Genomic DNA, 16364 nt, shown 5'->3' with positions numbered 1-16364 from the left:
GGAAACAGCAGAAGTAAGAATAAATGAAAAATGACGGAATTATTATTACATGGACAGCTAATCATACTGATCCCTAGAAATGCATATAAAAATAAATTACATTGCAAGAGATATTGGTGACATAGGTCTTCTATGCTGTAAAAAAGTGCCCCTTTTTGACATGGTCAACCACTCTTTTTGCTTGGTAATGGATGCAATTTTAACAAAGTGCACTGGCATCCTGCTATCCAGGTTCCCCATGCCAGATCTTTCCCGAAAACGATATAATTGTTCAGTCAATTGTCCCTACCTTTAGCACCACTTAAAGTCCCTAGTAAATGGTACCACAGGTACCTAGGGCATGGGTATTTAAGAGGGTCCCTAAGGGCTGCCGCATGTATTGTGCCAACCTAAGGGACCCCTCACTACAGTCATGCAAACTGCCATTGCAAGCTGCAAGACATGGTGCAGAGAAATGTAAAGACACAAAATGGCACACATCCTGTGTAAGTCACCCCTAATGCTGGCCTTACAGCCCTAAGGCACGGTGCATTAGATTAAACGTGAGGACATATCTGCATGAGCAGATAAGCTCCTGTGATGCCCATGTCGATTCTTCTATCACTCAATCAGGACTTGTAGAGCGCACTAATTACCCCGAGGCGTATCCAGGCGCTTGCGTGAGGTGGAACTACTTGAAGAGCCAGGTCTTAAGTCTACCCCTGAAGTCTGCCAGAGAGGTAGATCTTTGGAGGTGAATGGGATGGTTGTTGCAGGCTTTGGCTTCGAGGTGGGAGAAGGCGCATCCTCTGGATCGGGTACGATGGATGTGGGGGACAGAGGCGAGGGCCAGGGCGGCAGATCGCAAGTGTATGGTGGTTGGTCAGGCAGTTGTTCAGGTACACTGGTCCCGTGTTGTGGCAGGCTTTGCAGGAGTGCGTGAGTAGCTTGAAGTGACATCTCTTCTTGATGGGGAGCCAGTGCCGGCTACTGAGGTAGGGGGTGATGTGGGCTTGTCTGGGCAGGTCCAGGATGATTCTGGCTGCTGCGTTCTGGATTGTTTGGAGGAGCTTGAGGGAGAGGGTGGTGGTTCCAGCGTAGAGGCCATTCCCGTCGACGAGTCAACTGGTGAGGAGGGCTTGAGCGACTGTTCTTCTGGTGTCGGCTAGGATCCCTCTGAAGACCTTCCGGAGCATTCTGAGGCTGCTGAAGCAGGTGGATGTAACCAAGGAGATTCTTGGACATTGCCAGTGAGCAAGGAAGCCACCTTGAGTATAAGTACTGGGCACTGGTGATTAAGAGTTCCCCAGATACATAAGGACTTCACTGAAGCCTAAGATGTTTGGTTTCAAACATCTCATTAATAAAGCCACACTGATTCCAGTGATGGATTTATTAATACATGCACCAAGAGGGCACCTTACAGGCACCCCCTGAAAACCTACCAACCTCTAGTGTACTGGCTTACTGATGTAGACCAGTCTGCCACCATAGACAGGTTTCTGACTGCACCCCCTGCATCCGCTACAGGCGAGAGCCCACACTCAGAGGGCAGAAACAATGCCTGCTCCGGCCAGAACTGCGGTCACCTCCCCCAAACTGGATGGGTAAGTAATCTGCATATCAAGACAGGTGACTTCAAAGGGCACTGCCACATTTAATATGAGACCCAGAATTCCCCCCCCGACAGGGGAAATGCCACCCCATGCCCTGGGCCCATTTGGCACCAGAACAGTCAGGATCATTAGCTAGTCATGAGGCGAGTTCACTATCAGGCTAGTTCAGCCCCTAAGGTGGGCTACATGATGTGAACACGAAAAATAGAATTCCACCAACTTGGTTTTTGGTGTAATTTGTCTCACTGGGCCAGGATTATGCCCACTTCCCACAGGGAGTGGTCTTATACGGGTGTAGTTACTCTAAAGGTAAGTAGACCATTGGCTACTACCGGTCACTTCCCTTAAGACTCCTAAATTGAGTATTTAGTGGACACCCCTGATGCCAGGAACTCAGATTCTACAGATCCAGAAGATGAGGACAAAGAAGAGCCATGAAAATGAGAACTGAAGACTTGCTACTGACTTTTGCCGCCAAACCGTACCTTCCTGCACCAGTCTCATCAATCGTGAGGAAACCGACTTGTCCTATAGCTGAACCTCTACCAACACCCCAGTAGACTGCCAGCCCTTGCCAGAAATCTCCTTTGGAGTGGAGGAGCTACTTCCCTGTAGTCCGCAGGCTCTGAAATAGAGTTTGGTTTACCGTACTGCCACTCCCCAATCATACGACACAGCAGCCACCCAGGGAAGAGGTCTCTGTACTTCAGATCCATCTCCTCACCAAGTGAGAAGACGCCAGGACCAACCACAACACCACTGCCCAGGGTCACGGACCACTTGCAGCAACAAAGCCCTGTTTAAGTGTCCAGTCAGGCCTCCAACGGCACTAAGACCAAACAGCCATCGAGGGACGTCCGCACTGCAGAGACTCACTCCCAGAGTGGCCCAGCTGTCCTAATTTTTGCACCCTCAACTGGTGAGACCGCCAACCGCAGGGCCCTGCGACAAACCAGCCCAGCCGTCCAAACCCCTCTGCACCCAAGCGCCTTGGTTCGGGTTCCAGAAAATTAACTGTGCTGCCTTGTTCCCAGGACCCTTGTCAACTGATCCCCTCATTTGGAGCTCCCAGACGTGTCCCCAAGTTCCCCTGGACAGCCTGTTTTTAGGTCCTCAAGCTCCTACAGAGTAGCAAGTAAAGCTACCAGCACCTCTGCATCCAGATGACTCAGAGCAGGTAAACTCCAACTGCTGGTGATGCTTTGGACCTTATCCCCCTACCAGCTTAAGTCCTGAAGGGGACCCCCTCCCGGAAACCTACTGCAAGTACCTGTATACCGTTTATGCCTTTTTCTTCCATAGGAAAGCATTCTGCATAAAGATGCATTTAAGTGAACATTTTACTTACCTGTGAAATTCAATATTTTAAAAAGTACTTACTTGATATCAAAGTTCTTGGTATCAAAATGTACATAAAAATACGAGTTATTTTTCTAAATTGGTCTCAGATTTATTATTTGTGCGTCTCATTTATTGCCTCTGGGAGTACAACAAATGCTTAGCACTACCCTCAGATAAGCCTATTATGCTTGCCCACACTACCACAATAGAGAGCATTTAGTGTTAACATTTTTGCCTCTGTCAACCAATAAGGGTTGCCTAGACTATCTGCAGTGTACCTCATTTTGGTGCCCTATAAAGATAGCCAGCTTCCTACTTAGGCCAATCAGAAGAGAATAATGTTAGCATCTGTAATCCATCAGGTTGGTTGTTTACGAAAACAGAGGAAAATGTCAGAAACAACGCAACAGGTCATCCCCTCATTGATCTTGCATTCACGAAAGCAGATTAACACACATTGAAAAATAAAACCTCCCTTTGGCACAGTTTCCCATCTTTTTTCCCTTTTTCTGCCTTTTTCTCATTTGCTGTGGGGTTCAGAGTCTCATGATGGAAAATACATCCTAGTCCTCAAAAATTAGTACTGGTACCCACCACCCACAACTAACAACATTAAATAAGCACTGCTCCTCATGCAGGAAGGCCAGCCCTATCTTGTACATTAATATAGAATTTTGAGGACAAGGAGCAAGATTGGTTTGAACCTGAAGCACTGAATTTTGTGATCATTTTCGTGACTTTTGTCAGACATTTAGTTTTTTAGATGGAAAATGATTTCATTACCCATGGTAAGAAATTACAATAGTTCTTAAGGTATTTTCTATTAATTTATAATGCTAAACATGTTACAAGTTGTGCCTTGGTTTTGGCACTGGCCATCAGTCACCTGGACTAATGCAATGCTCTCCCATTGTTGAATAGACTACAGGTAGTACAGAATACGGCCGCTCGGCTTGTTACTAATATGTCTCCTAGAATGTCCTCTCTGCCCCTCCTGCAACAACTACATTGGCTGCCCATTCACCAGAGAATTATATTCAAAGTTTTCTGCATTGTTCACAAAGCCCAAGGACCCAGTTTCTTAGCTGAGAAACGTATTCCCTTCTAGCCGGGAAGGATCTTAGGCGCTGGTATGAAAAGTATCCTTACTATTCCTCGAGTGAAGTAATCTCGTACAGGAGGAAAAGCCTTTCTTAAATGGCCCCACGGATATTGAATCGATTGCCCCTCACACTTCGAAGATGTGATGATCTGATGATCTTCTGATCTTCTGATCTTCAGGAAACGCCTGAAAACTGAACTGCTTGTGGTTTAACTGTCTGCCGGCTCGGTTATGATACTGCTTCAGCGCAGAGATGCCCCTTTCGAGGTGATTCATGCACTTTATAAGCTTTTAAATTAAATTAAAGACCGAAGGTACTTAATATATTTTGAGGTATAACATTAGTTGGGAGCTGGAGAACAGCAAAAAGGTTGCCTAGATTTAGATAATGCATGACACTAGGGACATTACAACAAGTGCAGAGAGATATCACGTGTAATCCATGTAAGAAGTGGTAAGAGTTGACCAAGTGAACACGGAGGACATCTGAAGGGATAGAGGTATGCTGTAGGAAAGGCTGCAGGATGTTGTGAACACTCTGGTAAAGCACTGTTTTACACATTTAGCTAGCCCAAGCAAAGTACAAAACTGGCGGGGCAGATCTAGGGAGGTCGAAAATGAAGTTGGCAGCACAGATAAGAAAGAGATCACCTTATTGAGTAATGAAAGACCTCAGATTCACCACCCACTGATGCAGCACAATAAAGTAGGGAGAAGAAAACTCAAAATTGAAGGTTTTAAGTCAAAAGGATAGCTTTCTAAGAGCTTTGACTAAGCAGGTGGTAACCACCCGTATAAATGGCATTGTCCATTATTCCCCCAGGCATGCACCAAACTATTTGTGTAGCAGAAAATCGCCAGCTACCGACAATTCAAAAGTACGCTCACTTTATGTATATTTTTGTCTCGTCACTTTTCCCTATAAATTCTGAGTGATAAAGGAGATTCTCCTGTAGATGGCCTTGCTGAAAGTACTAAGAGTTTATCAACATCCCAAGGTTCAACACACCTAGTCTAGGCTGTGCCCCAAAGACAGTCACACAAACTGCTCTCTTTTTGATTTCAAGAGTTTCTATCCTGAACGCCAAACGCCATTTGAGATTTGTTATAGCTGAGATAGTGTTGACAAGTAGTTGTCACTTTCCCAAAAATACAATCACAGATGTAAACACTTTCAGCGTTTTCCTTCAACAAATGCTGAATGCCTTTCTTGTGTTTGCCACTCACTTGGAAAGGATCTCCCATTTTGGCCTCAAGTGGAATAAACCTTCGGTCAACACCATGTGTGTTTTTTTTCTTTTTCTGAAAATATGGCCCTTACAGGGAGGCCAATCGCTGTCAAAAATGTTTTACCCCAAATAATTATTCTACGTTTTCGGATCGTTGGGACCAAAGCGATCCCTGAAAAATCTTTCTGGCAGAGGGGATCAGTGATGAAAAAACTTAATCTTCTTGGGTTTTGTAGTTTGTTTTTTCTTGTACCCACATCCAGCTGCCTCCTTACCGGGCCTAATGTGAATAGCAAGGGGCAATCGGACCTTCCAAGTTACAGTCAGCCTGCTGTGATTACGTTTTGTCAGCCTGACTTTAGATATAATCTGCTAGGTAGATTTCATATTTGGTGCTCAGGTAGGTCAGGAATTCACTCTAGTATCTCCATTAATGTGCTTAGAGGGAGTGCTACTTTAGATCACCCAGCAAGCAGTATCCTCCTTGGGTTCCTTTTACAGCCACAAAGAAGCAGCATGTCTGGCCTTGGGGGTGGTGCTCCGTGCCCTACCTTGGATGGCACATGACCTCATCTGCTAGTCTCAGTGTACATAGTCACCTCTAATGGGTAAGAGCCTTAGACAAAGTCAAAGGACTTCAGATGCACCCAAGATGCATCAACCATCTTGAAACTTTTTCGGTGTTTGTTGGTGTGCATCACCTTCATGATATTTCTGTTATTCACCAATGGCCCTTTTGTTCAAAAAGGGTGCCTCCCAGCTCTTTTCAGAACAATTCGCAACTTCTTCCAAAACAGCCCATTTTTAGTGTCTCCGAGATATAACAGCCTCTGAGGTGAAGCATTGGACAAGTAACTGAAAATTGTTTCCTCTTGTCCTAAACTAGCCCTGCTAAATTTATTTTAAAGTACTGCTCTTAAAATTTGAATTTACATAGTGATGGTATGGCATGATAAATCTCCAACAGGAATCTAGGGAAAACTTAAGTTAGCGTGCTTTAAGGTACTAAGTGAGATAGTAGAAAACCACCCTTTACAGTCTACACCATTTAAGATTTCATGAAAAACCTCCCCGTGAAAACAAATTATCTGACTGTGACAAAAGGCAGCTCACATAAGCGGCATGCCACAATACACTTCACTGCATCACTTCTACCACAGCTTACGTTATTCTGGTGCTACATATAAACAATTGTTTCTAAAGTTGTTTCTAAAGAGCGAGGCAAGATCTCAGGTGTTGAGTGGATGCCCTAGTGGTATTCCAGGGTCAAAAAGCATTTTCAAGAACAAGTGAGGATGAAGAGGTTTAACTCTTGAATACAATTTCCATCTCAGGTACAACAATGTAAAATAATGTAATAAAGCTCCCATTTCTGTAATATCTTGCACTGATGTGCCTACTATACAAAAACGTGTATGTATAGTTGAAACTGGATACCTGTGAGGAGCAACCACAGAATACCAATCTCTCCAAGTCTAAGCTAAACACCAGCATGCAGTGTGTTTAGGTTAAAAAAGTTTGCCAAGTTTCAGCATGGCAAGGAAAGGCATACTGCATCCACAATAAAAATATGTTGCGACACCCAATAAAGATATGGGCTTAGGACTTAACAGGTTGGCCCTGTAGGAGAAGCCTAAGAAAAAAATTCAAAGCCAACAGACCAAACGCTTTCCTATGAACACAGGAAGGCTATGATTGATGCAATGAGACTTCATCCAGAACATTTTGTGGCAAGCCAAGATTTCCCCTGCATGACCCGATTCATTGCAAAGCATTATCCAAACATACCTGGACTCAGCAGAAAGAATTAACCCTGCACGCTAAGGCAATGCAAATATAAAAATATGCTGCATTCTGTATATTGTTTTATAGTTGCATTTAAAAAGCGCTTCACACCACTGGAGAGGTATATAATGCTGTTTGCAAATGGATAGCACGCTACTCCATTAGTATACTAATGGAACTAAGCGTGTGTCTATCATGTGGCCTATATGGGTAGTGCTTGCCTAGAGCGAGGACCAGAGGTTCACTCATGTTTTGATGCTGTGGCTAAGCCTAAATTTGAAGCAAAGAGGAGTGAAATATGACATTAAAGCATTAGATTCTAATGAGGGATAGACAGAAAGTGTGCGAGGGTAGGGTGGTGTGTGTGTGGGAAATGTTTCGGTGTCCTCCTTATATGGCAGAGTCTACTCAAACTGCATTGCAGGCAAGTGTGTAGCTACCGCTACTTGTGGGTGTTGGAGAAAAGGGAGAGAACAGACACAGCTATACATGCAAGATGATACCTACCAGTTTTGGACTGTCTAAATCAAACAACTGAAACCACAATGAATAATGGGAATACGAGGGATACTTACTCAACAAGGCCAAGATGGCACCCAGTATTCCAAGGATGGCAGGCACCCCCATTCCTCCAGCAATAAAAGCTTTATTCTCGCAGTCCTTGCTGTCCCCATTGCAATTGCAGGCAGTGGCCTCGATGGTAGTCAGCTTGGACTCGCCTAGGTTGTCCCCCAGCGTCACCGCAATGGTATATGTCCGCTGCTCCAGCTCCTTCAGGGGCTTGATCACTAGAACTATGGGCCAGACAAAGACAAGCTGATCATCGAAGATGAAGAACAGTTTTAGAGAGAAAATCGCAACTTTTTGCAGCTAAAACGATGTTCCATAGTTCACTTTGGGATTTTGAAGCGAGAGCAGGTGAGCTGGACTGACTAATAAAGAAACTTAATTAACTCTTGACAAGCAGCAGAAAAGGAACATGGACGGCGGAAGATTATCACGTTTTCCACCATCATTTACCTGCCAAACGTTACTCCAAAGTTCCTACAAGAGAGAGGTCGAAGATGAGCATGAGTGGATTATGCCTCTCCTACACTGCCCGCTTAAGATACAGATTGCCACTCGATCCCGGACAAATACCTATGTATAGTAGTAAACAAATTACCGGTTTCACTCACTGCTTGGCCAATGTTACCAAGAGCGGTTCGGAAACCGAAATCAGATGTGTGAATGTTTTTGGCCTAAATCTGAATTCACAGAATCGGAGTTAGCCTTTCCTCCTCAAATAAAATGTAATGCTGCAGACAATTCGTTAGTCTAATGGATTGTCTACAGTACTGAGTATATGGTTAGGGATTGTAAAAGACGTGTGACATGATACGGGAAAATGGTGAGCACAATGCAAAAGCAAGAAATCCACAAACTCTGTGGGCATTCACACATACATTTGCTGGTAGTTTACTACTAAGGGAACACATGTATGACTATGTCAGTGAAAAACACAAGTGCTTTTGCTGAATGTGAAAGGGAAGGCTCGAAAGACCACCACGTGTTCAATGTAGGTGCTTTATGCGGTTTTCACCTCAGGAAATATAGTCTCTGGTGGTGAGAAAATGTACGTTTTTTTAATAATAATTATTATTTTTTTTACTAAGTCCGCATGCACTTTTGCGCTAGGTGAGAATTTACAAGGGTCTGTTTGTAGGAACATGAGTTTCAATGAAATCTAAGACGAGTGTAGACATTCATGCATATTCAAATGCATCTTTAGAAAGCCTCATAATTTGTCATAAACCTAGACAAGTCATAGATGAAAATCATGTGAGCACAGATTACAGAGTCTTCTAAAAGGTTTAGTGAATTTGGACCAGTAATACAACTTCTAAAAGTTAACATCTCACCGTGCACAGATCCCTAACCCTGTAAACATTGGGGGTGCGTAGAAAAGTGGCGATTCCCCATAATGTGTGTAGAATTACCTATAATCTAATCAGCAGCGTTTCAAAGTAACATCAATACCATCAAATATAAAGGCTGTAATATTTTAGTCTCGTAAATAAGATTACTGCTGTGATGGTACAAGGATAGGCTTATGCACCCATCACCAACGCAGCATGAACTGGGGCTGCTTCATCATTCTTTGGTGCTTCTTTCCCACCTTGCATATACACGCTGAAAACAACAAATTGGAGTGGCCTACGAATTGCTGGTTTACATTTTTGCAGTTTAGAAACCTGGATTTCAGCCTCCAATTAATCCCCCAGCTAAGGATCCAGAACAGCAAACACAGCCAACACTCACCCTTGTCGTTCACTTCTGCTGTCCAGTTTTCCTTCGACTCCACACTGAGCTCCGCCGTGTATGGAAAGGTGTGTGGTTCCAGATCCAGGTCGACAATCTTCAAGGTTTGTGGTAGGGGGTTCTGAATGCAGATTTGGAAATCTCTGGGGACAGGTTCAGGGGCGTTGTCGTTTACATCTAGGATTTTAAGAAGCAGAGTGCCAGTCCCAGACCTTTGTGGGGTACCTAAGAGAGGAGAAGAGGGAAAATAACTTCTCAAACCATGCAACGTACACAAATGTAATGAGTCATTATAGCTTAAAGCACCGCTGTCGTTTTATTGCTCCACAGGTCAAATGTGCCTTAGACAGGATTTTAATATTCAACCTCTAGATAACAGGTTCAAACTTTGGCAAGGCGGAAACAGCTTTAAAACGGACTGCCAAGTCTGTAGACCAATGGTAACTTTGCAAACCAGCATGACCCCCCCCCCCCCACCCAAATGACATACTGTGTGGTATACAAGTAATAAGAAGCCTTTGAACACCACATGCTTCATCACTACCTTCCATTAAATAGCTACACATGTACAGGCTCCAAACAGCATCAGGAATCCAGTGGCGTGCTCGGATTATTCACATGCCAATGGCACAGGTACCGGGAGATTAGAAACAAAGTATACAGGGCGCATGCGCAGTAGCAAGTAGTAAGGTGTAGGTGGCATTGCCACCCACAAACTAGAAATAAGACATTATGGAAGGAAGTGCCCAAAGACCACATCAACGTGCTAAACGATACGGTATTCCCACTGCCCAGAGACCAAGGTTAATGTGCAAAGGAGAAAGGTATCTGTAAACCTACCTGAAATAAGCTTACAGAGAGCAAGACTAAGGAATAATGCATACAAAGAATGTAAGCTGCTAGCCAAAATAAGGATAATGTTACTTACCCAGTAAGCATCTGTTCTTGGCATGCAGAGCTGTAGATTCACATGCTTTGCATACTTCTGCCATCTAGTGATGGGTCCGGATGTTTGCAAGTTGCTTTTCTTTGAAGAAGTCTTTCCAGTCATGAGGTTAAGGTGACTTCTCCTTTCAGTGATAGTGCGCATGGGCATAGAGTCCATTGTAAAATTGTTTTCCCGCAGAGGGCGAGAATGGAGTTAGTAAGTGTAGAGATGCATATGTATGTAAACTGATAAACCGCAACAACTACGGGAGGCGGGTGGGTGCATGTGAATCTACAGCTCTACATGCCAAGAACAGATGCTTACTGGGTAAGTCACATTATCCGTTCGAGGCATGTCAGCTGTAGAGCACATGCTTTGCATAGACTATACAGCAGTATAATCCCAAACCGGTGGCTAACCTGTAACTGTGGCAGCTGTTTGAAACAGGGTTTTGTGTACTGCCTGGCCTACATTAGCTTGTTGCCTCGCTAACACATCTACACAATAGTGCTTGGTGAATGGGTGTGGTGTAGACTATGTCGCTGCTTTACAGATGTCAGCTAGGGGAATATTCCCTAAGAAGGCCATAGTAGACCCTATCTTGTGAGTGGTATGCGCTCTAGGGTGTATTAGCAAAGTTCTTTTTGCTTTCAATAACATGTGTGGATACATTTCACAATCCATCTTGCAATGCCTGATTTACATATGTGATTGCCTTTGTGTGGTGTTACAAAAGCAACAAAAGCTGCTTTGTTTTGCGGAACTGTTTTGATCTTTCTACATAATATAGTAGAGCTCCTCTTTCACATGTGTGTAGAGATCGTTCTGCTACAGAATCAGGTTGAGGATTCAACACAGCTAACTCAACTGATTGATTGATTGATATGAAAAACAGAGACTACATTAGGAAGAAATTTAGGATTGGTTTGAATACCACTCTGTCTTTGTGAAACTGAAAGAAAGGCTCTTGTATAGTTAATGCACAGAGTTCACCAACTCTTCTTAGTGAAGTGATTGTGATGAGAAAAGCAACCTTCGATGAGAGGAATTGTAATTGACACTTTGGCATTGGTTCAAATGGTGGACCCATTAGCTTTTTAAGGACTATGTTTAAGTTCCATACTGGTGCGGGTGGGTCTCTTGGTGGGATGACCCTTTTTAATCTTTCCAGAAAGGCCTTAATCACTGTTGCTCTGAACAGAGATAAGTGTTGTCTTTTTTCTAAGTATGCAGCTACTGCTGCTAGATGTAAACGAATGGATGTAATGGCTAATCCAGATTGCTTTAAATGAAAAGCTGATGTTTTGCACAGAAGCATTAAGCGGATTGATATCGTTACAATAGATAAACCGTTTCCACTTTGCTACATAACATGCCCTAGTAGTAGGTCTCCTAGCCTCTTTTAGGATATTCATACAGTCTGGTGGTAATTGTAAATAACCAAACTATGACTTCAGGAGCCAGATCGCTAGGTTGAGTTCTTTGGGATTTGGATGCCAGATTTCACCATGGCTCAGAGTGAGGAGTCTGGAGATGAGATGCTACTTTTGGTGTGGAACTACTGACAGCTCCAGCATGGTGGTGATGCAGGGTGGATGTGCCCATGGGGAGCTACGAGAATCAGTCTGAGGGATGGTTGCTTGAGCTTCCGAACTGCCAGCGGAATGAGTGTGAGAGGTGGAAAAGCATAAGCAAATATCCCTGACCAGTTCATCCATAGGGAATTGCCAGCGGGTGTGGAAACCTGGAGCCGAAGTTTGGGCATTTTACGTTTTGAGCTGTGGGGAACAGGTCTAAGTGAGGAAATCCCCATTCCTGAAAATAGGGGAGGAGAACTTGGGGATGAAGTTGCCACTTGTGGATTTGCTGCCTTGGTCTGCTGAGAAGGTCTGCAATCGGATTGTTTATTCCTGGAAGATGCTCTGCCAGGAGATAAACTTGTGGTGAATAGCCCATTTCCAAATGGCTTGAGCTAGGTGTGACAGTTAGAGAGAGTGCATCATGAATCAGATATTTGCGAAGGGCGGGATAAACTGGAATGTGGAAATGTGTCTTAAGTTTAGAGTAGACAAAGTCGCCCTGCTGTAGAAGTGGGAGCACTTGAAGTGTGACAATATGAAAATGTTCCTAAAAGTCTGTAGTGGTTTCGTTCTACGAGGTCTAGAATAGGTCTCAAGGGGCAGTCCTTTTTGGGAATTAGAAAAGACAGGGAATACATGCTTGACACTTTATATTGTAATGGCACAGGCTCTATGGCTCCTTTTAGCAAGAGAGACTGGGCTTCCTGTTTGAGCAGGTATAAATGTTCTGGTGACATTTTGTGAGAACGCAGTGGAATGTTAGGAGGATTGGAGGTAAGCTCCAGGCAATAACCATGTTTGATAATTCCCAACACCCATTTGTCTGTAGTTACGAATTGCCAAATGGGAAGGAATGGTAAAAGACGTCCCCCGACAGGTATTAAATGATCGGGGGTGGGGGGGTGGGGTAGGCAAGTCAGTGCTTGTTGGGGGGGGGGGAGAAACTACGTATTCAGGAACCTTTGCCCCTACCTTTGCCGTTGTTACCCGTGGTTCCTCCTTCAAAGAAGCTTCTGGAGGAGGAGGATTGATTGTTGCATTTGTCTGAGGACATGGTCTTATACCCCCCCATGATAGAAGGCGCAACAAAAGGAGCCACGATTAGGAGGGAGACAGTAGGGCTCCCATTGACTTAGCCACTTCCGTATCTTTTTTCATTTTCTCCAATGACTTATCTACTTCTGGCCCGAAGAGATGCTCTTTGTCAAATGTAGTATCTAAAATGGATTGTTGGACTTCAGGTTTAAAACCAAAATCCTTAACCATGCGTGCCTCCTCAGCAACATACTAGTGTTGATGTCTCTAGCTGCGGTGTCAGCAGCATCTAAAGCACAACTAAGAGGAATTCGGAAATGAGATTTCCTTCTTGTACTAAACCTTGAGCTTTACTGGGAGATATTGGAGCAATTGCTCCATTTCATCCCAGTACGCTCCATCATATCTGGCTAGTAGAGCCTGGGTGTTGGCAATGCACCAGTGATTCTCTGCTTGGGTGGCTACTTTTACCCAAGGCGTCTATCAATTTAGACTCTGTCTGGAGGGGGCACATCCCGTGAAGTTTGTGAATTGGCCAGTTTACGGGCTTTAGAGACAAGTCAAGAGTCTAGTGTTAACTGCCATCTAATCAAAGCTGGATCAGAAGGAGCAGGCTTATATTTTTATCTATCCTGGGGTTAAGAATAAGAGCACGAACAGGGTCTTTGAATATATCATCATGTCTCATCATGCCTTTGAGTATAGGGAGAGTCTGACTAGACCTTTGTGTGTTACTGAGCATTTCAAATAAGAAATCTTCAGCTAGGGATTTCTTGTGTAATTGTACCCAGTGATATTCTGCAGCTCTAGTCAGTAATTCTAGATATCCTACATTGTCGTCAGGAGGGGAAGGCTTTGCAGGGTAAAGGCCTGGCTCATTGTCTGTGGGTGAATCAGTGTTGTAGTCTTCCAGGGATCTACCAGTAAAAGATCATCCCCACCATTCTCATCATCATCAGGCTGAGGTGGTGGAGAGTTAGTTGGTGTAATAAGTAAATGTTCTAATGGTGGGGAAGGTGGTGGAGGAGAAAAGGGATTAGTACTGACTAGGCCTGGGCGGTAAATACCGTTTCGCTCGCGGAATTAGAGTAATTTCGCATTCCGCAGAGAACTCAGAATTGCCATAAATTCCGCGATCTGCGGCTTCGCGAAATTTGCTTGTTCACGCATTCAAAATGCGTGGTCGCAAGACATTTCCCACGAGCACGCAAACAGCGTTTGCGAACAGGAAAAAAAAAAACGTGAATGGGTGGAACAAGCAATTCGCGGAACTCTGCGTGCTCGCGGAGATTTTTTAACGTTTCGATCAGCTTTGCGTAGCGAGACTACACAAATTCCACCCCCCCTAGTACTGACATTCTTACACTTCAAAGGAATGTGATGTGTCCTCTGACTTAGGTTTGCACTGCTGAGGCATTTTAGTAGAAAGATGTCCTGTATCAGGATTATTGTAAAGTTCCTTTTGTTTTTGGTCCGATTTGGGAGGTGGGAGATCTAAGATCGGATCCTGCAGTTGCAAAGGAGCATTTTCCGGTATCGGCGCCGAAAACTTTGGTGCCAGGTGGAATTACTTTTCAGCGCGGAAGATTTGGATTCGGACGCCTTTTTCAACGTTGACGTCAAGGGTTTTGGCTCAGAAGCAGTCTTTGGCTTCAAGCCCGAAGGTTTTGGCTCGGTACCAGACGGGTTTTGGTGCCAAGCAGGGAGGCGGGCGTTAGAAATATCTTCTTGATGCCGACCATGGCCTGGGGGTGGATCCAAAGCAGTTGGGCTGAAGTGGATTTCGGGCAAGGGGTGCTCGTTACTCACGGGACGTTGACCTTGAGGTAGGTCTTTTTCCATCTCGGAGTCCGATTCCGGAATGGATACAGGTTCTTCCTACTCCTCTTCAGCTCCTTGTGCATCAAATTCTTCCTGCTCTGAACCTTCACCGAAGATATCTGGCATGTATTTGATGTTCTGGCTTTGCATTTCACAATGTAGAGCCCGACGCTCACGGGGCGTTTTCTTTGATCCAAATGATCTGGACGTGTCGCAAGCCTGTTCGTTGTGCTCTGGAGATAAGCACAAGTTGCATAGTTTGTGCAAGTCTGTGCGTGGATACTTTGCACGGCACCGAGGACAGAATTTGAATTGAGTCTGTTCCATTCACTGCGAGGTGGACTGACGCGGTTCGGCTAAAAGTTTCCCGATCAAAATAGAAATGTTCTCCTACCAATATGGGGAGAAGTGAAATAGTTGAACAAGTTACTTATCTTCGATAACGATATATCTGTAAGAGACAGATTAGTTCTAGATTCCTTACCTTTAGAATTACCCCCAGGCATCAGACTGGACCTGGAGAATTTTTTCGTCAGCAGTACGCCTGCGTGTCAAAAGGTGACGTTGGTCAGTTCCACGTTAGTCATTGGCGTTGTGACCGATGCCACCTTTTGATTTTCATTGGTTCGGACAAAAAAATTCTCCGGATCCAGTCGGTCGCCAGGGGGTAATTCTAAAGGTAAGGAATCTATAACTAATTGTCTCTTTCAGATGTACGAAACAATACTGTCGAGGGTATAGTGGATTGCACACAGAGGGGACCCCGAAGAAAGGCTTTGAACCGGAGCGCAGCAATACATGTCCAAACCAGATGGTGGAAAAAAAACAATCTAACAATGAAGTTAATGCCCATGCGCACTATCACGGAAAGGAGGAGTCACTTTACCTCATGACTGGAAAGACTTCTTTGAAGTAAAACAACTTGCAAACATCCGGACCCAACACTAGATGGCAGGAGTATACAAAGCATGTGATCTACAGCTCACATGCCTTGAACATAAGTAAGGTGTGACGGGCACAGGTCCAGAGAGAGAGAGAGAGAGAGAGAGAGCCAGAGTAAAGTTACAGGGGTACAAGTGCCCTGAGCCCAGGATGATGGTGTGAAGGATAGCGATTCGGAACCAGCCTTACAATTAAGCAAGAACAGACATTTGCCTAGGCCGACAGAGGGCAGGGGCTTGCATTCTTAGTGAATCTTCTAGCACGATTGCCCATTTGATCGGGAACTCTGGTTGAAATCCACAGGTTGGGGAAGCTGAAGGAGCCCCAGCAAGAGCGCTTCATTGGTCTATTTTTACATCACCACCGATGTACAACAGAAGTATAAAAAAAAGTATTTGTATTTTAGCATTTCATACAGGATTGTTGTACAGAGCAGGAAATTAACAATTATGCAGGACATGAATGCTAATTGGTAGAGTTGAGTCTACGAGTGAAAGTTGAAGGAGTCTATAGAGATAAACACAACAAAAGATTACCAATGAAACTCTTGCATGAATAATAACAGGTGCTGGAAGTGATGTAACGGTTAATTGACTATTGACTTTGCCCAAGACTAAGTGCGTGGAAGCACAAAATGCTTTGGACGTTGAAGATTACAGGGGAAGTGTCCTGTCCTCCAGGTTGCAGCTTTCTCCAATAAAAGTG

At 44.3% G+C, this 16364-nt stretch overlaps 1 protein-coding gene across 2 annotated transcripts in view; it reads right to left on the bottom strand.

Moving 5' to 3' along the window:
• Nucleotides 1-16364, bottom strand: part of LOC144798908 (cadherin-1-like) — a 209867-nt gene that overhangs the window by 39319 nt on the left and 154184 nt on the right. For both annotated transcript variants that reach the window (XM_078670010.1, XM_078670011.1), the window contains exons 12-13: nucleotides 9354-9578; nucleotides 7628-7846 (exon numbers count right to left, since the gene is read on the bottom strand). In XM_078670010.1, the coding sequence (XP_078526136.1) occupies nucleotides 7628-7846; nucleotides 9354-9578 (444 nt within the window). The remainder of the gene's footprint in view (nucleotides 1-7627; nucleotides 7847-9353; nucleotides 9579-16364) is intronic.

The sequence above is a fragment of the Lissotriton helveticus genome, chromosome 12 (genome assembly GCF_964261635.1).
Source record: "Lissotriton helveticus chromosome 12, aLisHel1.1, whole genome shotgun sequence".
NCBI classification, from domain to species: Eukaryota; Metazoa; Chordata; class Amphibia; order Caudata; family Salamandridae; genus Lissotriton; species Lissotriton helveticus.
The sequence above is the reverse complement of the archived record's forward strand: the minus strand, read 5'-3'. Positions and strand labels throughout refer to the sequence as shown.